General features: G+C 50.1%; 1 protein-coding gene across 1 annotated transcript in view; it reads right to left on the bottom strand.

The window, feature by feature from the left end:
* Positions 1-22,798, bottom strand: part of BUB1B (BUB1 mitotic checkpoint serine/threonine kinase B) — a 440,231-nt gene that overhangs the window by 145,885 nt on the left and 271,548 nt on the right. Inside the window, exon 18 of the mRNA XM_086937370.1 lies at positions 2,086-2,206. Within this exon, the coding sequence (XP_086793496.1) occupies positions 2,086-2,206 (121 nt within the window). The remainder of the gene's footprint in view (positions 1-2,085; positions 2,207-22,798) is intronic.

Genomic DNA, 22,798 nt, shown 5'->3' with positions numbered 1-22,798 from the left:
GAGATCTAGGAGCACAAGGGCCTGGTGCTGATTGGTATCCATACCCTCCCTGAGGTTGTCCAGGACCGAGATGACAACGGACTCCGTGGAGTGTGCGGGGCGAAAGCCGGCCTGGCGGGGGGCAAGGGCTCCATGCATCTCCACAAAGGAGCTCAGAGCGCAGGTGACATGGCGCTCGAGCACCTTAGCCAAAAATGGCAAGAGGGAGATGGGGCGGAAATTGGCAGGGACAGAAGGGTCTGCCCCGGGTTTTTTCAGAATGGACACAATAACCGCGGACTTCAAGGGGTTTGGAACTACGCCTTGAGTAAGAGAGCTATTGAGGAGGTGAAGGGGGGGGTCTGGGCAGGTAACAAAGATATGGCGGAGGATGTGGGCCGGACAGGGGTCAAGTGGGGAGCCAGACTTGACCAAAGGCACTAAGGAGGTCAGACGTTCCCTAGTGATGGGGGGGGGGAGGGCGATAAGTTCACCCTTGGGAGGGGGACATTGGGGGTCAACAAAGGAGGGGGAAGGGGGAGGGATGTTGGCCTTGATGGTAGCAATTTTATGAATAAAATAATTGTTGAGGGAGAGGCAGAGTTCTTTGGATGGGGCGGGTTTGAGGGTGGTTCTGTCCGAGAACGCCAGGTTGTGGACTATAGTGAATATCTCCTTAGATTGGTTTTCCGCGGCTAATATTTTGGAGGAGAAATATGATGTTTTAGCCTCCAAGATGTCTTTTTTATACTGGGTAAGGATGTTAGTATACTCCAGTTTTAAAGTGGGGAAATAATTCCTCCTCCAAGCCCGCTCCGCGCGGCGTACTTTTAGTTTGGTGGCCTTAAGCTCTTCATTGAACCACCGATTGGCGTCCTTCTCACGTTTGGAGGTGATGCGCTTGAACGGGGCCACAGAATCGCGGCTTGAGGAGAGCCAATGGTCTATGGCGTCAACCTGGGAGAGAGTGGAGAGGCCCTGCAGGGAGGGGAGGGAGGAGGTAAGAAGGGAAGAGAGAGTTTCTAGATAAACTCGGCCCCATGATCGAAACCAGGTGTTTTTGGGGCGGGGGGTTTAGCTGGGGGGTGAATAGGAAGGGAGAATGAAATCAGGTAGTGGTCGGACCATGAGCAAGGTGAAATAGAGAGAGATTCCACAGGGCAGTTCAGGGACCAGATCTGGTCAAGCGTATGACCTTTCATGTGGGTGGGAGAATGAACATGGGATGTGAAATTGAGGGATTGGAGGGTTTCAGAGAATTCCTTCGAGGACGAACATTCAGCAGGGTCGGAGGGCCAGAAATTGAAGTCGCCAAGAAGCAGGATGGAGGAGTTATTGACTGTAATAGTAGCCAAGACTTCCAAGAAGTCAGGGAGAAACTGTAGGGGGGTTTGAGGAGGACGGTAGGTGAGAAAGCAGGTCAGGGGGGGAGAAGTGGAGGTGGTGCGGATCACCAGAAATTCGGTGGTCGCGATGTCAGGCAGTGGTAGGATTTGAAAGGGAAGATCGGCACGTGCGATGACCGCCACGCCACCCCCGGCTGTGCCAGAAGAGCGGTCCGCCCTGAGGGCATAGTAAGCGGCCGGTAAGGTGGATAGTAGGGCGGGGAGGGAGTCATCGCGGAACCAGGTCTCCGTTAGGAAAAGGAGATCCGGGGCATGGAGGTCAAGGAGGATCGAGAGTTCATGCGCATGGGCGACAGCGGACCGGGTGTTAAGATAAAAAGCCGTAAGGGCTTTAGGGGTTGATGGAGGAGCGATGCTACAAGGCAAGAGGGAGGGGCCATCTATAGGAAAGGGGGTGTGAAGGGGGGCGGTGGGGGGGAAGACCAAGGGAAGAAATGCGAGAGCAAATGGAGGGTGTAATGGGCCAGGGTCCTTGGAGGCTATAGTTTATAGGTTATACTCCTAAAGATGGCACTGTTTTGTCTGGCCATAAATTAAAGGCTTGAGGCACTTTGGATAGGAATCGTCCCCTTACCTTTTATTATATTACAACCACTAAATATTGATCCCAGCCAAAAAGGGCATCTCCATAAACGTTGCTGTATGATTTCACAAGGTGATACAGGTCATTTTATGAAAGCCTATTAACAAAAGAACTCACTGGAGATGACAGGGAAAGATCCCTTGATGATGCCCCTGGTAATTTATCATCTTTATCAACCAGGGGATTGGAAGGATCATGATAAACAGTAACAGGACGTCTGATGCTTTGCTCCGGGATTCTAGAAAGATAGAAGAATACAGAATGAGATCACAAGAATATATTGTGGGGTGCCAATGAGACAATCTGTATTTTAAGAAGAAAAAAAGGAGTAAAAGAAGAAAACAGCCTTAAACACCAAGTACAAACCGGATTAATGATTTTATTGAATTTAATATACCAGCATTTATCAAAGTGCAGTATTTTATTCTGCAGTGACTGACAAAGACATCTTCTGAAAATCGAGGAAAATGTATCAAATACTATACAAGAGGTACATTACTACTCGCCAATGTGCAGCTTTCATTCAGACTTAGACTGCCACGTTGTACACACCATCCAGCTGAAAAAGTTAGTACAACATGGAGAGAACGTATTTTTCGGATTCAAACGTTGAACAGACTGACAAACAAAAGTACCTGATCACGAATACAATTTGTATAAACAAGTGTCTTTTTTCTCCTTGCAGACGTTATTGGAGGTCATTGAACTGGCTAGCAAAATCAAAGCATTTAACTAGTCTCTTGAGTTTTGCTCAGCTGCACCAGTATGAAGGAATTCATTCCTGCACTCACTATTGACATTACAGATATCAAAGGACTTGCATGTAAAACCATCTGCAGCTCCTTGAAACATACTCGGACCACCCCACTTTTGAAGAAACATGGTGGTGGTGAGGACCTGAACCAGCCTTCATTTGATAAATAGTAGGAAGGCCAACAACGTTAAGAGAATGGCCTTTAACTCCAAGAGGTTGATAAGTGCCAGGTTTCCACCAGAGACCAGAGCCTCTCATATCTCATCTTCCAGGTGACCGCCTCAGCCCTGCAGCAATGCGTCCATCACCCCCGTAAGTGCTAGGTGTGGCAGAGCTAAGGTGTCTTATTAAGTCACATAGATCATCTTCAGTACATAAATATCAGACCACATAGGGGGTTATTAAAATCTCGTTTTCCCACTGGGGATATTGCGACCAATCTCTCTTCCATCTCCCCAATGCTTTGTCTTCCTTTATAACATCTTGATCAGCCTGAGGCTGTTATGTACTTTTGATATGTTGTGTGTATGCGATATGGTTTGTATGCAATCTTGGTATGTATGACGGTTTGATAGTTGTTTTTTTACATGAGGGACTGTATTGCGTATTTTGCTATCTGATTTTAATAACCCACTATGTGGTCTGATATTGATGTACTGAAGATGATCTATGTGACTTAATAAAATCTTTATATATTTGTACAGAAATTTCCTTGGTTTGTCCTGGGGGGCATTGTGCTATTTATTAAATGACCTCCTAGTTAGGCATAGGATTGAATGTTTTTAGGCAGGTTTTTCCTTTGACTTGTTATTATCCAGTCAGGAATAACCTTTTCTTGATGAATTTGATTGTTTTCACATATTTGGGTTTTGTCTCTCATAAAAGGTCTCTATTTATATGCCCTTTTTTTATTTTGTTTTTTTAATACGATTTTTGGAATGTGTTTTTAACCTGTATGCATTATTATAAATTTGGAGTTTTTAATTCGCCTATGTACTTCAATTAAATGTTCAATTCATCTAATGAATTATGAGCTCTTTATCTTTGTAACGTACCTGGTTGTCTCTTGGGGTACACATTTACAGCTAGTAGGGGATATAGAGGTGAAGTTGAGTGATCCTATAGTGTGCATTGCTGAGTATGATTTGGGTGAATGTGGTGATCCAAGAGAGTTCTTTCTTTGCCTTTATTCTTGTAACTTGTTGCACCACTGTTGCTTTAACAGGAGTTCAGCCTTATGGAGTCCCCTTCTTTCCTGGGCATAAGAGGAAAAGCACGTCTAGTCTTCCAGACTCTCCTCACGTCTCAGACAGCAGGTTCAGTCCACTTCTGATCTTCCACAAGCTCAGGAGTGTGCTGACAAAGGATTAAAAGGCTGTACTGAGCTTATGGTTTAAAGTCAGGAGAATATTGGCTATCACTCTGGAATTGCACCCATTTGGGATTCCCTGGGTATCCCAGAGTGTTTGAGGGATGGGTTGAATTTCCCACTAAGGAGATCTGGGATAGCTACCTGCTAGAAATGCAGGAGGTATTACCCTGGGAAGTTTTAAATGCCAAGACTGGGGACCCTATCAAGGTTGAAATATCTGCAGCTGACTTCAGGTCTTGCAAGTGCTGCTCAGGAGATTGGGGTGGCTAGACAATTGTGTTGACACAGGAGGATGTGAGACCTAACAGCAAGATTGTCGTATGGTATTGGAAGCTTTTGGATGCTGAGGATAAGAAAATGATAGCGCTGTATTCAATATGGGAAGGAATCATCTAGGAGACGAAGCTGCAACTTATATGGCAAACCACCTTGAAGTTATTGTACTCTGTGGTTAAATCAGCCAATCTCAAGAAAAATTACGTATTACCATTAATAGATTATACTGGATTCCCCAAAAGACTGCAGAGTTTGCCCAGGAACCGACCCACAAATGTAGAAGATGTGGTCTATTTAGAGCGAATGATGAACACGTTTTATTCCCTTCTCCTGGGATCAAGGGGTTTTGGGATGACAATGAGAACGTTGTAAAGGATATCTTGGGAGTCAATATTACGCTAAGCCTTCTGTCAGTTCTAATGGGGGTGAATATATCCTTGTGTAGTCTGTTGAGTAGAGCACAGAGGGGCCTCTTGCTTTACCTTGTGCTCCTTGTGCTCCTAGCCAGGAGGGAGATCTGTAAGCGCTGGACCGATCCATCGCCCCCATGAGCAACAGACCAACTTAAAGCAGTACACTGGACTTTCCGCCTGGACACTGAGGGTAAGACTGACAGGGAAAATAGGGTATGGGCTGAATTAGCCAGGTGGAGTGGTATATGTTGGTTACGGAATCAGTAGAATGAGATTTATGTCTGGCAACAGCTAGGAGGGGAGGGGGGGAATGACACCTGGGACACACTAACCATTGGGGTAAAGGGACCAGGGGATACACTAACCAATAGGGTAAAGGGTCCCGGGCCTACCCTTCCCACTCTGGCATTTTCAAGATGGCTGTAGTGTTCGACGAAACACAACTTGGGCTCTGAGAGATGGGGGTGTGCCTCGGGAATGTAGTATGGTGATCCTGTTCTACCACCACAGCTAACACCAAAATCGAATTTGTGGCAGTCCCTGTACTCTCAATAGCATCAGAGACAGAAGTCATGTAGACATGGTATACATAAGAATAGTTTGACATACTGCTTTCGCCCTTTGAACTGTACAACAAATGTTATATGCAAACCCAACAGATCTGTCAAACAGGCTGTGACACTGTAATGTCAAAAAGAGGCAGAATGGGAAACAGTTGAGAATGGGACACAAAAAAGGCCCTGCCCAAGTTTAAGTTAACATCTGAGTGTAACAGGGGAGGCCTACTTGAATTGTGCCCCAAGTGTTGTCCGATAAACCATAGCAGACCTGTCAAACAGGATTTGTCATTCGAGCAGGATTTGATACTTTAAATATCAAAAAGGATCCTCAAAGTCCGCCCTTGCATATTCTATCACTTATTTTTAGAGTTTTATATAGCGCGACTAGACCCGAGACATCGGATATTAGAGCGCTTTATGCGAGCACCAGTTTCATTACAGATGTACACATTCACTTTTTTAGGTCTTGGCTAGCGTAGGCTGCGCACATGCGCAGTCTCGCTGGCGAGATTTAATGACTTGGAGTAGCGAGGTTAAGCCCTGCCCCTCTTCTCTATTGGCTGGCCTCCTAAACTGTGGCCAGTCATTGGAGAAGAGGTCCCAGTGACGACATTCTTTTGATCTAAGCCCCGTCCCTTTCGGATTGGGAGGCGTGTTTTTTACTTTGTTTCTCCCCTCTTCTCCATTGGCTGGAATCCTAAACGGTGGCCAGCCATTGGAGAAGATGTAAACAACAGTCAAAAACAAGCCCTCCAGTCCGAAAAGGATGCGGCTTAGATCTGCTGTTACTCACGCTGCACTTTTTTTCCTGCAGGAAAGCTCTTTATTCGAGTCTCCCCCAACCACCCCCCAAGAAAAAACAGAACACATTTTACTTTAAACCCGTTCTAATCCAGGCAACTGCTATCGTTATACTTGTACGGTTGGTGCGTCATTTTGTTTTCAAGCAATTTTGCTTTGATCACTTAATATGTCGATCCTGACAATAACTGAAAAGCTACAACAAGATTTCAAGAGCGGGACATTTCCCTTAGGTGTGTGAAAAGGCAAAAACATCGGGCAAGGAAGTGCATTGTTCTTGCAATCCCATGTGCAACACCGGAGATAGGATCCGGGAGCCTTGGAGAGCACGCTGAGGCACACATGTTGTGCAGAATGCGTAGCCAGGCTTGAGTGGCAGCGGTGACACTGTGCACACGCGCAGCCCAAAGCGGGAGTGCTGCGTCCGGTGGGTGGCGCTGCTGCCGTGGGACAAAATTAGTGATGGTAATATAGTGGATGTGCCCCCTCCCCAGGGCCTCCTCTGGTTGGCGAGTGGAGGGCGCCGGCCTGGGGTCGGGTCACATGATATTGTCTTCGCGCCACTTTCGTAAAGCTCCTCTGCAGCAGGCGGCTCTGGTACGTGTAGCATGTATGTGAGCGAGGGTGGGAGGCAGGACCCGGGCAAGGGTGGGGGGTGTCTTCTCCGGTAGAGTTGGTGTTACTGGCGCGGCTTGTGCAGGCCCGGTGTTGCGGGAGTGTATATCAGTAAGTGGCACAAGGCATCCGCCTCTCCGGGGGCGCGTAGAGGGCTCGCGCGTGCCTCTTTGTCCCGAGCCGCAGCGTGCGCTCCCTCCTCCCCCTGGTGCGTAGTGGGCGGGCGCTGCGGGGTCAGCAGCAGAGTCCCGGGTCGGGTGTTTTGAAAGATGCAGAGAGCACATGGCGGCCGCCTTTGGAGGCCTTTCAATGTGCGCAGGTTCCAGCGAGCCTGCTCTCTCAAGGCACGCAGCGGCAAGGCTGGGGAGTTCAGAGGGAGGAAGTGCCAGAATTTCGGGAACGAATAGCGAGGCTCCAAGGGGCGTTATGGAGGTTACGGGTTTTGTGTGCAGCCGCCCATTGTCAGTTGGGGGTTGTGCGCGCTGTAAGGGAAAAGCGCTAGGTTTCTCGGCGTGGGTAGCAGAGTACGTTGTGGAAGTAGGGAAAGCATGTAATTCTCGCTGGCTCACATCGTACACGCTCCCCAAAAAGACCAATTAACTAAGCCCTGTCTTCCTCCTTCAAAGCAGCTATCCCTCCCCTATGGGTGGGCCTAAGAGCTGCAATCTACCACTGGCTCCAGTAGGGGGAGGGAGATGTGGTTTGGCGCTTTTTTGGGGGAATTTGAATGGGTGGACTTATTTTCCCATAATGCCGTGTGCTCTCTCTCTTTAATCGAAGGAGCAGCACAAGGGTAATGGACGCGTGGTCCCCGGAGAACGGAGGGGAAGTCACCAGAGAGAAGAACGGAGTTACACAGAAAGCACCGTACGATTTCACAATGTAGTTTAAAGCTCTCAGCTACATGCGCAAGATTAAGGTGGGTGTAGCTCCCCTTTACCTTCAGTCTCTTGTTAAGCCCTACATTCCTTCTCGCTCCCTTCGCTCCTCTTCTCAACACCTATTCTGTGTGCCCAAGTTCAGGCTGTCCAGAATGGGTGGTAGTGCCTTTTTTACTCTTGGACCCAAACTTTGGAACTCCCTCCGGCTATTCGTATGGAGAACAGTCATGCTTGCTTTCGAAGGGCAGTGAAGACCTGGCTCTTTGATCAGTAGTTTTCTTGTCTTGGGTCAGGTTGTTTTGGTCAATTAGCGCCGGGAAACCCTTTCGGGTAGCTGTCGCGCTTTGCAAACTCAAATAAATAAAATAAATAAATAGTGGTGTGGAGTCCTGGGGCTACAGTTGCAACCAGTTCTGGGGCGGGTAAAAGCGCAACGTGCACGCAGGTCTGCCTCCTTGGCCTTCAGTAGCTACAGGTCTCTCGCCCGCGAATACTGCAGCTTCTATCCAAGCTTTGAAAGCTGCACTTTTTATTATAGTTCCCTTTTTTAGGTGCTTTTTGAAGCTAGGATTTTCATCTTGCAGTTACCTCGTAGCGCTATTTTTGTGTAATACAAGTGTGTGATAAAAGTAGCACCTCTGAAAGATCACGTTTATGTTTTTAGTACAAAACAAACTATTGTGGTCTCTGGCGGCCTCGTGACGTAGGGTGTTTACCTCAGCACCCAGTGATGGACCCCGGGGTGCATTGTTGAAATAAGCTGTCAGCGCCTCAACGGTGCCCCGGATGCTTCTTCACAAGTAATTTTTAAACTACTCTGGCTCTTGGAATTATGCTCTGGGGCTCTGTGTAGGGCTCTGTGTATATGTGTGGCTGTGTGTGTATGTGTGGCTCTGTGTGTGTATGTGTGGCTCTGTGTGTGTATGTGTGTGTGAGTGGCTGTGTGTGTGTGAGTGGCTGTGTGTGTGTGAGTGGCTGTGTGTGTGTGTGTGGCTATGTGTGTGTGTGTGTGGCTATGTGTGTGTGTGTGTGGCTATGTGTGTGTGTGTGGCTATGTGTGTGTGTGTGGCTCTGTGTGTGTGTGTGGGCCTCTCTGTGTGGGCCTCTCTGTGTGGGCCTCTCTGTGTGGGCCTCTCTGTGTGGGCCTCTCTGTGTGGGCCTCTCTGTGTGGGCCTCTCTGTGTGGGCCTCTCTGTGTGGGCCTCTCTGTGTGGGCCTCTCTGTGTGGGCCTCTCTGTGTGGGCCTCTCTGTGTGGGCCTCTCTGTGTGGGCCTCTCTGTGTGGGCCTCTCTGTGTGGGCCTCTGTGTGGGCCTCTGTGTGGGCCTCTCTGTGTGGACCTCTGTGTGGGCCTCTCTGTGTGGGCCTCTCTGTGTGGGCCTCTCTGTGTGGGCCTCTCTGTGTGGGCCTCTCTGTGTGGGCCTCTCTGTGTGGGCCTCTCTGTGTGGGCCTCTCTGTGTGGGCCTCTCTGTGTGGGCCTCTCTGTGTGGGCCTCTCTGTGTGGGCCTCTCTGTGTGGGCCTCTCTGTGTGGGCCTCTCTGTGTGGGCCTCTCTGTGTGGGCCTCTCTGTGTGGGCCTCTCTGTGTGGGCCTCTCTGTGTGGGCCTCTCTGTGTGGGCCTCTCTGTGTGGGCCTCTCTGTGTGGGCCTCTCTGTGTGGGCCTCTCTGTGTGGGCCTCTCTGTGTGGGCCTCTCTGTGTGGGCCTCTCTGTGTGGGCCTCTCTGTGTGGGCCTCTCTGTGTGGGCCTCTCTGTGTGGGCCTCTCTGTGTGGGCCTCTCTGTGTGGGCCTCTCTGTGTGGGCCTCTCTGTGTGGGCCGCTCTGTGTGGGCCGCTCTGTGTGGGCCGCTCTGTGTGGGCCGCTCTGTGTGGGCCGCTCTGTGTGGGGCTCTGTGTGGGCCGCTCTGTGTGGGGCTCTGTGTGGGGCTCTGTGTGGGGCTCTGTGTGGGGCTCTGTGTGGGGCTCTGTGTGGGGCTCTGTGTGGGGCTCTGTGTGTGTGTGTGTGTGTGGGGCTCTGTGTGTGTGTGTGTGGGGCTCTGTGTGTGTGTGTGTGGGGCTCTGTGTGTGTGTGTGGGGCTCTGTGTGTGTGGGGTCTCTGTGCGTGTGTGGGGGGCTCTGTGCGTGTGTGGGGGGCTCTGTGCGTGTGTGGGGGGCTCTGTGCGTGTGTGGGGGGCTCTGTGCGTGTGTGGGGGGCTCTGTGCGTGTGTGGGGGGCTCTGTGCGTGTGTGGGGGGCTCTGCGTGTGTGGGGGGCTCTGCGTGTGTGGGGGGCTCTGCGTGTGTGCCGGGCTCTGCGTGTGTGGGGGGCTCTGCGTGTGTGGGGGGCTCTGCGTGTGTGGGGGGCTCTGCGTGTGTGGGGGGCTCTGCGTGTGTGGGGGGCTCTGCGTGTGTGGGGGGCTCTGCGTGTGTGGGGGGCTCTGCGTGTGTGGGGGGCTCTGCGTGTGTGGGGGGCTCTGCGTGTGTGGGGGGCTCTGCGTGTGTGGGGGGCTCTGCGTGTGTGTGGCTCTGCATGTGTGTGTGTGTGTGGCTCTGCATGTGTGTGTGGCTCTGCATGTGTGTGTGTGGCTCTGCATGTGTGTGTGTGGCTCTGCATGTGTGTGTGGCTCTGCATGTGTGGCTCTGCATGTGTGTGTGTGGCTTTGCATGTGTGGCTCTGCGTGTGTGTGTGTGTGTGTGTGTGTGTGTGTGTGTGTGTGTGGCTCTGTGTGTGTATGTGTGGGTGAAAATGCAATAGGTCTGGCATTTGCGAGAGATTAAGCTATTGGCATTGTAAATGACAATACCATTTATTTATCTGTTTTCAAAACCAACACATTAATAAAAATGTCATTTACAATGCCAATAACATTGTAAATGCTTGTTTGTGTTAGGCACAGGCAGATTAAGTGACTTGCCCAGAATCACAGGATGTTGAGCGTTGTTGCTGAGACTCGAACCCGGTTCCCTAGATTTGAAGTTGACTGCTCTAGCAGTAAGGCTACATCCTCTGGTTATCTCTAACCATTCAGGTCAGCCTATTGTTTACTGCTGGGAGCAAGCTCACACCTATTTAAATGCTACTTACTGGCTGGCTGAAATGGGAGATCAAAATGCAGATTTAGCTACCAAGGACATCAGGCAGGGCAAAGCAAACTTTTTCAAAGGAACCTTCAAGTCTAGAAAAATCTGACTTCACCACTGAATTAGCTCCTTAATACTATTAAAAGGAATTGGTTAATAATGTTTCTAGCTAGTCCTATTCTTGAGAAACTGTATTAGTTTAATATTGCATCTCAGTGCTTTCCTATAGAGCAGTCAACCCTGCTACAGTGAAAATTGCTTTAAAGGCTTTTTCACTGGCAGGACGTTTAACTCTAAACTTTTACATGTGCTACTTTTAAATACATTGCACCTTGCCTTGTGGGCAATAAGGCCTATTTAGGAGTTTAGGAAAGATTTTGTTACATTTGTCTCCCCACTTTTTGCCCCATTAGACGAATAGGTGATGGTTTTCGATTGACAGTGCACTGAACCCTGCTAACCAGATTCCAGTGCCAGTGCTTTTTTCCTAAACCAAGTTACAATGGTAAAATTGTTGTTCAATTGGCACACACTTTAGCACCCTTGTAAGTCCCTAGTAAGTGGCACCCCTTGCACCTAGAGCATGGGAACTAAAGAAGGTCCTGAAGGTCTGTCGCATACATTATGCAACCCTAAGGAACCCCAAACAAATTACATGCAGGCTGTTATTGCAGACTGCGTGACATGGCGCAAACCATGTTTGAAAACATGACATGTCACACTGACTGTGTGCCATGTCAAAGCCCCTGTATGTCATATATGTAAGTCAGCCCTTCAGCAGCAGGCCTAGTAGCCCTTTAGGCAGGGTGCATTACATCACATGTGAGGGCATATATGCATGAGCTGCTATGCCCCTGTGCCGTTTAGTTCAAATACTAGATGGTACAAGTGAACAGGAAAGCCATCTTAAGTACAAGTACTGGCTACTGGTCAGTACCAGTTCCTGGGCTACATGATGACTTTACTAAAACATATGGTGTTTGGTATCAAACACCTTGTCTTAATAAATAAATACTGATGCCAGTACTAGATCCCACTTGTTGGATTTATCCCTGTCAGCACCCACCGCTCCGTGAAACCGATTACATGAGAGTAACAGGATTGTAACCAGCATATTTTTATTTATTTTTGTTCTTTCTACCTCGAACGGCGGAGGGCTGGAGCCAACTACTAGCCACTCGTCTCTCAGTCCGGATCGCCTGGAGACATCACCACCCTCAGCGGACTGTCTCGAGCCTACGGAGGGTCGGCGGAGGTTCTGAAGTTCACCCCTCCCCCCCTGCACCGGACTGTGGAGCCTACCGGAATGTGGAGCCTACACGGAGGGCCAACGGAGGTTCCGAAGATCACCCCCTCCCCCCTGCACCGTATTGAGGAGCCTGCATCGGATTGTGGAGCCTGCATCGGATTGGGGATATAGTGAAGGGCTCCTGCTCCCATTGAGTCTCCTGCCTGCGGAGGGCCAGGGGGCGATCTGAAGCTCCCCCCCTTCCCCCCCCTTGCACCGGAGTGTGGATACCCTGCAGGGCTCTTGCTCCCGACAAGCCTCGATCCTATGGAGGCTCGGCGGTCGGCTTGAAGTTCACCCCCTCCACCGGACTGTGGATACCTGAAGGGCTCCTGCCCCTGAAGCCGACACTTCACCCTAGCCCCACCGGCTGCCGGATGCGGGACGACAACGCCATCCTCGTCCTGGCCCCACCGGCTGCCCGCCGCCAACCTCTCGCCTTTCACAGTGCTGCAGTGGAACGCAAACCATCGAGGTGCAGAACTCAGCCTCTAATGACCTCGCTAGGAGTATTTGCAGCAGGTGTCTCGCGGCGCGGTAAACCCCCTGCTGAAGGCGACTACCGGCTCTGAAGCTCACCCCCTCCCCCTCCCTTGCACCGGAGTGTGGTGACACTATATGCAGAGCGGTGGTCCGGCTCTGCACAACGAAAAGTACAGTGGACATCAGCACTGCTGTCCTGGTCCTCACCTCGCAGCCCCTCGCTGCCCCCTACTGCCACCCAGCTGCCCGCTGCTGCATCGATGAGTCTGGCACTCGGGGCTGCAGTGACATTATACGCAAAGCGGTTGTCCCGCTCTGCACAACGTAAAGGACACCGGACCCCTCCCCCACTTTCGACTTGAAGCAGGGACCCCTTCCTGAAGGCAACAGAGGACACAGATAGCAGCACCGGGACACGACAACGCAACCCCCCTCCCCTCCCGCCCTCCTCCAGCAGAGGAATCCTAACGGTCTGGAGGGCTGAGAGGGGCCTGGGACGCAGGTTGCTAGCAAACACAGGGGTATCACATTCTAGAGCAGCGGACCCGCGAGAGCTAAGCACAGCTCAACAAACAAAAAAAGAAGAACTTTTTTATAGGAGTGAATGAAGTGACACATCTACGAAGCGGAAGGGATCATCATCTTCATGGTCTAAAGCATTGCTCCGGTATAACTCTACGGGCAAAATTAACAGGCACACAGAAACTTAAGGTATTTACTTCTCCCACCCGCCTGCTCTCTTTTTAAAAACTAACTCCTTTGTTCAAAATGGCTGGAGCCATAAAACTGTAGCAATAAATCCCCCACCTACCTCTGTTGTCCACGAGGCCCCTCAGCTTAACTCCCCCACACAGAGATAAGAATTCCTCCCAGCTAGCCTTGAGCTCTGCCTGCTTAAAAAGAAAGTGTAATCCCATCCCCTGTGCTCTAAGTAATAGCAACAGACAGAGGACTAATATCTCTATCTCCCCTTGCCTGCATGGTTGGGAAGGGAAGCTGCTCTCCCCTGCTATCGAAGCAACAGCAACAAACAGAGGACTACTGTCTCGATCTGAACTACCTGGCGGCCATTTTAGACTAGTCTCTATTGGACTTTAGTATTTTAGACTAGTGTGAAAGAATGTCTGCCTTGGACTAGTCAATATCACTGGACTATTAACTAATTCACTATATAAACTGACACTAAGACCTCACCACTTTAGACTAAGCCCAACTACTGTACTCTGACACACACCTATCCGTGTCTTGTAACCGACTGTTTGCAGATGTATTTTGATGTTTATTTCTATATTCTTATATTTTATCTATAGACTTATATTTTATCAGAACTATTCCTCCAATTGTACTCTGCACTACTCTACACAATTCTGTAACCTGCACCCATATAGTGTAGGTTTATATTTTATCAAAACTACTCCTTCAAGTATACTCTGCACTACTTTGCACAATGCTGCAACCTGCACCCACTTATCACTTTTCTCTCATGTAATTTACTGACTGCTAACTCATAAGTACCTGCCTATTTTTGCAGTCTTCTACCTCTACTTGTATCTTGTACATTGCTATTTACAATTAGTTTGTGTATTTAAACACTCGTGTGATTAAGTGCCTGCATTTAGTGCAACATTATACCTCTATTTGTATTGTGTACATTTTCGTTTTTGTAAACTTGCACATTTCTCACTTTTCTTCACTGTCAATGTACCGAGCACTACCTCAAACTGTTCTGGCGAATAACTAGTATTAATATTGCTCGATATGCACCGTTTGACACCATTTATATTTTTATATTTTTGTATATTTAGTTACATTGTGTAAGCTGTACCGTCTGCTACCTCATATTTCTTCATTCATTAGTGTACACTGTGTAAGCTACACCCATTCACACTGTTTATTTTTGGTTGGCACAGATTGCTACCTCTTTATCTAGATTATTTTGACTATCTTGTTACTCACTAGTGGCATTTGTGTACCACGTAATTTACTGTCGGCATAGTGCTTTACTCAGATTGCTGAACCCTATATGTTGGCTATTTTTGTTACTCACTAAGGTCACTTGTGTACCATGTAACCTACTGTCTGCATTGTTCTTTGCGCACGTGTCGCACTATCATCTACCCTCCCACACCCACCTTTACCGCCACACTCACCTACACATATACCGCCATCCCAGTATGGAGCCCATCGGCAAGCACACATATAAAATCAACTACCCATCCGCACTCACCAAAAAAGCCGCTAAACGCTTTAAACACAACTTCCTGAGGTCTCACCCTGAAATCCCCTTTGTCGACACCTACTTCTCACCAGTCAATGGATCCCTTAACATCGATATCATCTTCCACACCTCTCGCAGAGCTCAATGGAGAAAAATGTTCCTCACACTACTCACTGTCTCCACCACCAGGAAATCCGCTCACTGCTTAACTCTCTCCATCACACATTCCCAACTCTTCCTAGGCAGAAGAAAACAAGTTACTTACCTGTAACTTTAGTTCCCCAGTATTGGTAACTTTCATAGATTCCCATGCTTTGTATCATTCCCCGTCGTCGGAATGGGAGTCTCGGTAACAAAAATACCATAGCTGTAGGTACAAAAGACAATGGAAAAAGGCCTAGGCCTCATTACCTTTTGTAGCATATCACCCTCTTTGTGCAAAAGAGACCAAACTTTTGGCCTCAGCCAATCAGAAGTGCCTCACCACTTAGAACCTTCCTGAAGGAACCTCAGAGCCTCAGATTTTCGTAGCCGTTGTGTACTGAGACACCATCTGTGCTGTAGGCTGAGCTTTCCCCGGGGAGGTGGGTGGGCGCATGGGAATCTATGAAAGTTACCAATACTGGGGAACTAAAGTTACAGGTAAGTAACTTGTTTTCTTACCCCAGTATTGGAACTTTCATAGATTCCCATGCTTTGTATCAGAGTAGTAAGCAGTAGCAAGATAATCACATTTTGCATTGTAAATAATAGCAGTAGAAAACATGACATTAGATACAAAATGTGAAAAAATGGAAGGTGGGAAGATAGGAAAGCTCACCATTAGTGGAAGAGGTTCCTCAGGAAAGCCTGTCCAACTGCTGCATCCTCCTGCTGCAGAGATTCCAAGCAGTAGTGCTTGGTAAAAGTGTGGGCGCTGCTCCAGGTTGCAGCCCTGCAGATGTCCTTAATTTGCACCCCTGCGAAGAGTGCTGTGGAGGAAGCCACAGATCTTGTGGAATGCGCTCGTATCTTTCCAGTCAGAGGCTTACCAGCAGCCCTGTGACAATGTAATATAGCACTTGTGATCCACCTTGAAACACCCTGTTTGGAGAGTGGAAGGCCCTTACTCGGTCCCCCGAAGGCCACAAACAGTTGGGTAGATTTTCGAAAATCCTTAGTACGCTGTAAGTAAAACTTCAAGCATCGCTGTACATCCAATGAATGTAAGGCTTTTTCCGCCGGTGTGGAAGGCTGAGGAAAAAACGTTTTCAGAATGACCGGTTCATTCAAATGGAAATCCGAGGGGACCTTTGGCATGAACCTAGGGTTAGTCCTCATGATGACAGTGTTCCTCTTGAATTGAAGGAAAGGTTCCTGAATGGTTAAGGCCTGTAACTCCCCTACACGCCGAGCCGACGTGAGAGCGAGGAGAAGAGCCAATTTCCACGAAAGGTATTTGATGTCAGAACGATGGACTGGTTCGAATGGGCCCTTCATGAGTTGAGAAAGGACCAGATTCAAATGCCATGTTGGTGGAGGCGGTCTGACCGGTGGATAGACCCTGAACAGACCTTTAAGAAACTGTTTGATTATCCTTGAAGAGCATAATGAAGGTCCAGATTCCGTCCTCCTGAATCGTGACAAAGCAGCCAAATGGACTTTAATCGATGAGTGGGCCAGACCAGATTTGGCCAAGGACAGTAGGTATGGGAGGACCTGATGAGGTTTGGAAGTGAATGGATTAATGTTTTGCTGTTGACACCAACAACAGAATCTTTTCCACTTAAGGCGGTAAGTTTTGTTAGTGGAAGGGGCCCTTGCTTGGGACAAAACCTCCCTAATTTCCTTAGACAATGGCAGGTTCATAAATTCTCGCTGCTCAGGAGCCATGCAGTCAGGTGTAACGACTGAGGGTCTGGATGTAGAATCTGTCCTTCGGACATCGTGAGAAGGTCCGGCAGAATTTGGAGAGGTAAAGGAGGAGCGATCGACAGCAGATGGAGCTCCGTGAACCAGAGCTGCCTCGGCCAAGCCGGGGCTATCAGGATCATCCTGCACGGTTCCATCTTGAATTTCTTGATTAGTCGTGGTATCAGAGGAATGGGAGGAAAAGCGTAGACAAATGTCTTCGACCAGGGTATCAAAAGGGCATTTCCCAGAGAATTTGGATGGGGAAGCCTGCTTGCGTAAGACCGGCATTTGTTGTTGGTCGGGGTGGCAAACAGGTCGATGTCCGGTTTTCCCCACCGGCTGAAGATTTGCTCCAAAATGTCTTGATTCAACTCCCATTCGTGGCTGACCGAGGATGACCTGCTCAGTTTGTCGGCATTTTCGTTGAGGACGCCCGGCAAGTGTTCCGCCATCAGAGACATGTGTCGGATAGCCCATTCCCAAATCTGCTGGGCTTCTTGTGACAATGGGCGCGATCTGGTCCCTCCTTCCTTGTTCACATAGTGCATGGCCGTGGTGTTGTCCGTCCTGATAAGCACTTGAGAACCCTCCAGGAGAGGAAGAAACGATTGCAGAGCCAGACGTATCGCCCTGAGTTCTAACAGGTTGATGTGGAGGCCTTTCTCCTGGGGTGACCAATGACCACTGACATGAAGGTCCTGCAGTACTGCTCCCCAGCCCTCCAACGACGCGTCCGTCGTTATCACTTGTGGAGACGGGTCGCTTGCGAAGGATAGGCCTTGGGACAAGTTGTCTAGGTCTGTCCACCATAGGGCCGCATTCTTCATTTCCGGAGTGATAGCCACCTTGTCGTCGAAGGAACCGTGGACTTGCCGCCATTGATTGTCCAGTTGTTCCTGCAAGGGACGCATCCTCAGTCTGCAATGGGGAATCAGTGGAATGCACGACGATATTACTCCCAGCAGAGACTTGTAGCGGCGAACTGAAAGAGACTTTTTTGTTTGTAAGTCTTGGGCCATCGTCTGTAACTTGTGCCTCCTTTCCAGAGTAGGAAAAGCTCGTGAAAGCTTTGAGTCCAAGATGGCTCCCAGAAACCGGGCTTTTCTGGACGGGATCTGGCAAGATTTCTCGTCGTTTAGAGTGAGACCCAGGTTTCGGAATAAATTGGTACACGCTTGAACCGCCTGTAGCGCTGCCTCTCTGGACGGAGCCTTCAGCAGCCAGTCGTCCAGGTAGGGGAAGACTTGAAACTTGTGCCTCCGCAGGAAAGCCGCTACTGGAGCCAGCACTTTCGTGAATATTCTTGGGGCTGAACGGAGTCCAAAGGGTAAAACCCTGAATTGGTAATGGCTCTTGGCTACTGTAAATCGCAGAAACCTTCTGTGTGCTGGGTGAATCGGAACATGAAAATAGGCATCTTCGAGATCGAGTGTGGCCATGTAATCTCCCGGGTTGATTAGCTTCAAGATGTCCTGGAGGGACACCATCCTGAAGGACAGAGAGATGAGATAGGTGTTTACCCCCCTGAGGTCTAAAATGGGACGCCACTTGTTGAGCGTTTTCTTCACCAGGAAGAACCTGGAATAAAATCCCTGGTTTCTTTGGTTCGATGGAACTGGCTCTATCGCCCCTTTTCGGAGCATTTGTTGAACCTCGAGTCGAAGGAGACGCTGGTGTTTTGAAGGAGTGGCTGCCGGGGGCTTGGGTGGCGGAACTTGAGTGAACTCTAAGGTATGCCCTTTCCGAATGATGTTGAGCACCCCGGTCCGATGTTATTAGGGACCAGTTGTGAAGGTATTTGTTGACCCTGCCTCCAACTGATGACTTCCTGGAGGAGGGTCCAGTAGGAAGAGCCAGGAGGCCGCTATTGGCGTTTGGACGAATCTCGTCCTCGCGCACCCTGCTTTCCTTTACTGTAAGGCCTGGAGTAGTTGGTAGACTGGCCTTGCCGCTGTTGGTAAGACTGGCGGTGCTGTTGGGAACCGGATCCTGTGTTGGAATACCGTTGTTGTTGGAAGGATCCTCTATACGTAGTACCCCTGCCTCTGGCTCCCTTGAAGGGGGACTTCCTGTACTGAAGTGTTCCTAAAGACCTAGCGGTCTCTGTGTCTTTTTTAATCTCTTGCAGGGTGTCGGCAATAAGTTTGCCGAATAGAGCCTCTCCATCAAAGGGGAGATCCAACACTTTATTCTGGACCTCTGGTCGGAACCAAGTAGCTTTAAGCCACCCTTGGCGACGGAGCACTGCCGCTCCAGCTAGTGAACGAAATGCCGTAGTCGCAATGTCCATTGCACAATCGATTATTTCCATCGACGTCGCTTCTCCCTCTTTCAGAACTTTCTTTGCCTCCGACATAGATTCAGGAGGTAGCTGGTCAAGGTACGGGGAGACATCACACCAGAGTTGACGGTCGTACCTACCCAGGATGGCTAAGGCATTCGCTGCTCGCACCAGCAAACTTGCCATCGCTGAGAATCTTTTCCCCACATTATCCAACCTCCGTCCTTCCTTGAACGGAGGAGTTGTCAGCGGTGCTGAAGGGTTGCGCGATTTCCTCTGCGCTGCCTGTGAGATCACCGAATCTGGTTTCGGATGACCTGTCAAGGCCGCTGGGGCATCATCGGTCGCTTTGTACTTTTTTTCCAGACGCGGTAGCACCGGCACCACCGTCGCCGGGTGTGTCATGGTCTTTATGCCCTCTTTCCATAAATGATCCACAATTGGAATAGATCTGGCACTTTTCTGGAAAGGTTCTTTAAAGTCATATAAGAAGCAATCCGTGGTGACTTTAGGCATTGCTAACTTAAATCTCGCCGCCGCCCTCTCCATTAGCTGATGGAAACCTCCAATATCCGCTGGCGGGGAGTCCGCCGGGTCCGGATTCGGTGATGCGGGATTATCAATAATGTACTCATCATATTTCGTGTCGGGAATAGAGACGTGATCCGACTGCTGATCCTCATCCGAGGATTCATCAACATCATGTGATCTTGGTACCCCAGAGGAATCCTGAGGGACGGCTGTTTGAGGCTGTGGAGAGGTAGGAGCCGAGAGCGTAGGTGGCACCAAAGACGCCTGAGTCGTTGAAGGTGTAGCAGGTGTTGATGTATTTGGCAAAGGTCTACTGGCCTTAGACTTATAGTCCTGTAGATCCTGTAGGAAAGATGTTGGCACTGAAACCATTCCCTGGTCAGAGTGCTGCTGTTGATGTTGACCATGATCATGTTCTTCGTGGGTGTATTCGCCCTCTGAGTCAGTGTCCTGGCATTTGACAAATAGTTGCGAAGGACTATTGGCATAGCTATATGCATCTTGGTCATCTTCCTCTGACTGTCCCTCTTGCAAGAGCATTGTTGGTAGCAGAGGGGACACTGCCCTTGGAGAGGTCATCTCCGGTGTGATCCGCGTCACAGAAATGGTGATACGTTTTTCTGTGGCCAAGATCGTGGGTTCCGTCGTCGACGGTTGTACATACGGCGTCGAGATCGGCGTCGTGGACGTCGTCGTCGACGAAACTGTGGACGCACCAGCCGTCGTCATAGTCACCGTAGTCGTCGTCGACGCCCTCGTCGACGAGACCGTAGTGGACGACACCGTCGTCATTGCCGTCGACGGGACTCTCGTCGTCGACACCGTTGTCATCGTCGTCGACGGGGCTTTCGTCGACGGGGCCTTCGTCGTCGACGGGGCCTTCGTCGTCGACTGAGTCTTCGTCGTCGACGGGGCCTTCGTCGTCGACTGGATCTTGGGCGTCGACGGGGCTCTCGTCGTCGATGGCTCCTTCGTCGACACCTGTGAAGCTGATACCTTCGTCGTCGGCGCTTTCTCCGCCGTCGACGGTCTCGTCGTCGACGAACCTCCAGTCGACGGAGCCTTAGATGATTTAGTCGACGGGACTCCCGCTGTCGACGTCTTCGTCGTCGAGGACCTAGAAGTCCTCTCAGAAGACTGGCCTGTAGGCGTTTTGAAGGCTGTGGAAGTCTTCGCACCTGTAGACTGCGTAGAAGGTCCATCCCTCTCCTTTACACTTCCGTGAGGAGATTTGCTGGGACCTGGGCTCTCAGACTCACGGGGGGTCTTTTTTGAGGCCTTAGAAGATCGACTTACAGAAGAAGAAGGGGAACCCCTACCCCTTTTCACTGACCTTCTAGTAGAAGCCATCGATCCAGCATCTTCACTGTCACTGGAGACAGTATCCTTCCTCGATTTAAGCCTTTGCAGCCATGTCAGGAGCCTACCCTCACGGTCCCGGAGGGTTTTGGCAGAAAAAGAGCGACAGATTGCACATGTAGCCACCTGGTGGTCAGGATAGAGGCAATAGATGCAGTCCTTATGCTTATCCTCCACAAAAAGCCTTTTCTTGCCACAGGAGGAACAAGGCTTGAAAAGCGCTTTCTTCTTTTCAATTTCCGACATTCTGTCAGGCAGCAACAATCCTGAGAAGAATCTGAAAGATCCTGAAGAAAAATACTGTAGAAAAACCTGAAGAAATCCTGTAGAAGAGTAGAAGTTGAGCAGAGCTCAAAGGAGACTCCCTAGCACAACGTGCGGTAGAAAATCTGAGGCTCTGAGGTTCCTTCAGGAAGGTTCTAAGTGGTGAGGCACTTCTGATTGGCTGAGGCCAAAAGTTTGGTCTCTTTTGCACAAAGAGGGTGATATGCTACAAAAGGTAATGAGGCCTAGGCCTTTTTCCATTGTCTTTTGTACCTACAGCTATGGTATTTTTGTTACCGAGACTCCCATTCCGACGACGGGGAATGATACAAAGCATGGGAATCTATGAAAGTTCCAATACTGGGGTAACCACTATTACTATCTACAATAACGGGATTGTCCTAATTCAATTCACAGACAGGAACCTGGAACTACTAGACAACCTGTTCCCCACTTTCAAAGAGAACCTCTCCAACCATCGGACCTCCACTCACATCCCCTCCAGTATTATCACCCTAGACCTCACAGCCCCCACCGACAACTCTTCTTACCTAGCTCAGCACCAGAACGACATGCACCTCACCTCCTCCCCGTCCACACCAGTCACTCACCCACCTGCTGCAACCACCCCACACTCCGCAATCACAGACATAAATAACCTCCCATCACACACCAGCCGACCCAACACTCCCACCCCGGTGACCCCCACTCATAATACTCCCACCCATCCTCTCCCCCCTGACACCATAGACCCCACCCACAACCCCTCTAACCTAGTTCAGCACCAGATCGACACACATAGCGACAAATCCCACACCCTGTCCCCCCCTCTCTCAGCCCCCACTTCCACACGCTAACTAACCATACAGAGCACACCACATCTACTATCTTAACTCCCCCGTCCCACGACAGGACCATCTCCAACCTCAACTCCCCCCCCCCACACTCTCAGCCCTCACTTCCCTTCAGGCTCCCCTTTCACCACCATCATACACTCCACTTCCACCCCGCTCTCTCCGCCTGCCATGAATCCCCGCCTCCACGCCTCCAACCTCCTCCATACTTCATCCACTCCCATCGCCCCTTTACCCTCTCTCCCTAACACCAACCCGCACGACGACAACACGGAGCCCTGCATGAACACTAACCCTCCCCCCCCACCCGCACGCTAAGTCCCAGGTCAGCCACCCAACCATGACTTCCACCCCCAGCACTAACACTCACCCCACGCTAGACAAGATTATGTCCTTCCTCCTACAACTCAAAGAAGAAATTCACACCATCAAGGAAGACATGCACACCATCAAAGAGCTGCTCACCACACCCCTTAGACTCGCCTCACTCACCACCACCCCCCCTCTCAACCTGCTCCCCTCCCGTCCTGACGACGCTCCTAAGCCATGTCCCTCGCACCGGACCGCGATCCATGCCCACAATCGCAACAAGCACAACAGCCGCACTCACTGGACCGCGATCCCCGCCCACAATCGCAACAACCGCCCCCTTCGTACATGCAACCCTCTCTCGGACCTCGACACTCTCTCCCTCCTCCGCTCCTACGACCAAGCTCCCCTAAACCTCACAACTGCCTCGCACCTCCCCATCCCCACAATACACTCAAACCCCCGTAGATCCTCCACTCTTAACAACAGAATATCCGTCCCAAATAACCTTAGAAAAGTCCCCCTCTCTCTAGTACCCTCTTCCTCTCCAGACACACCCCGTCTCAAATGCACTCTACTAAACTGCAGATCGGCTTCTAAACACTCCTCCGCCATCGCTGATCTCAT

Source organism: Lissotriton vulgaris, chromosome 9, assembly GCF_964263255.1.
Source record: "Lissotriton vulgaris chromosome 9, aLisVul1.2, whole genome shotgun sequence".
Lineage (NCBI taxonomy): Eukaryota > Metazoa > Chordata > Amphibia > Caudata > Salamandridae > Lissotriton > Lissotriton vulgaris.
Note: the sequence above shows the minus strand (reverse complement) of the source record. Positions and strands in the feature narration are given on the sequence as shown.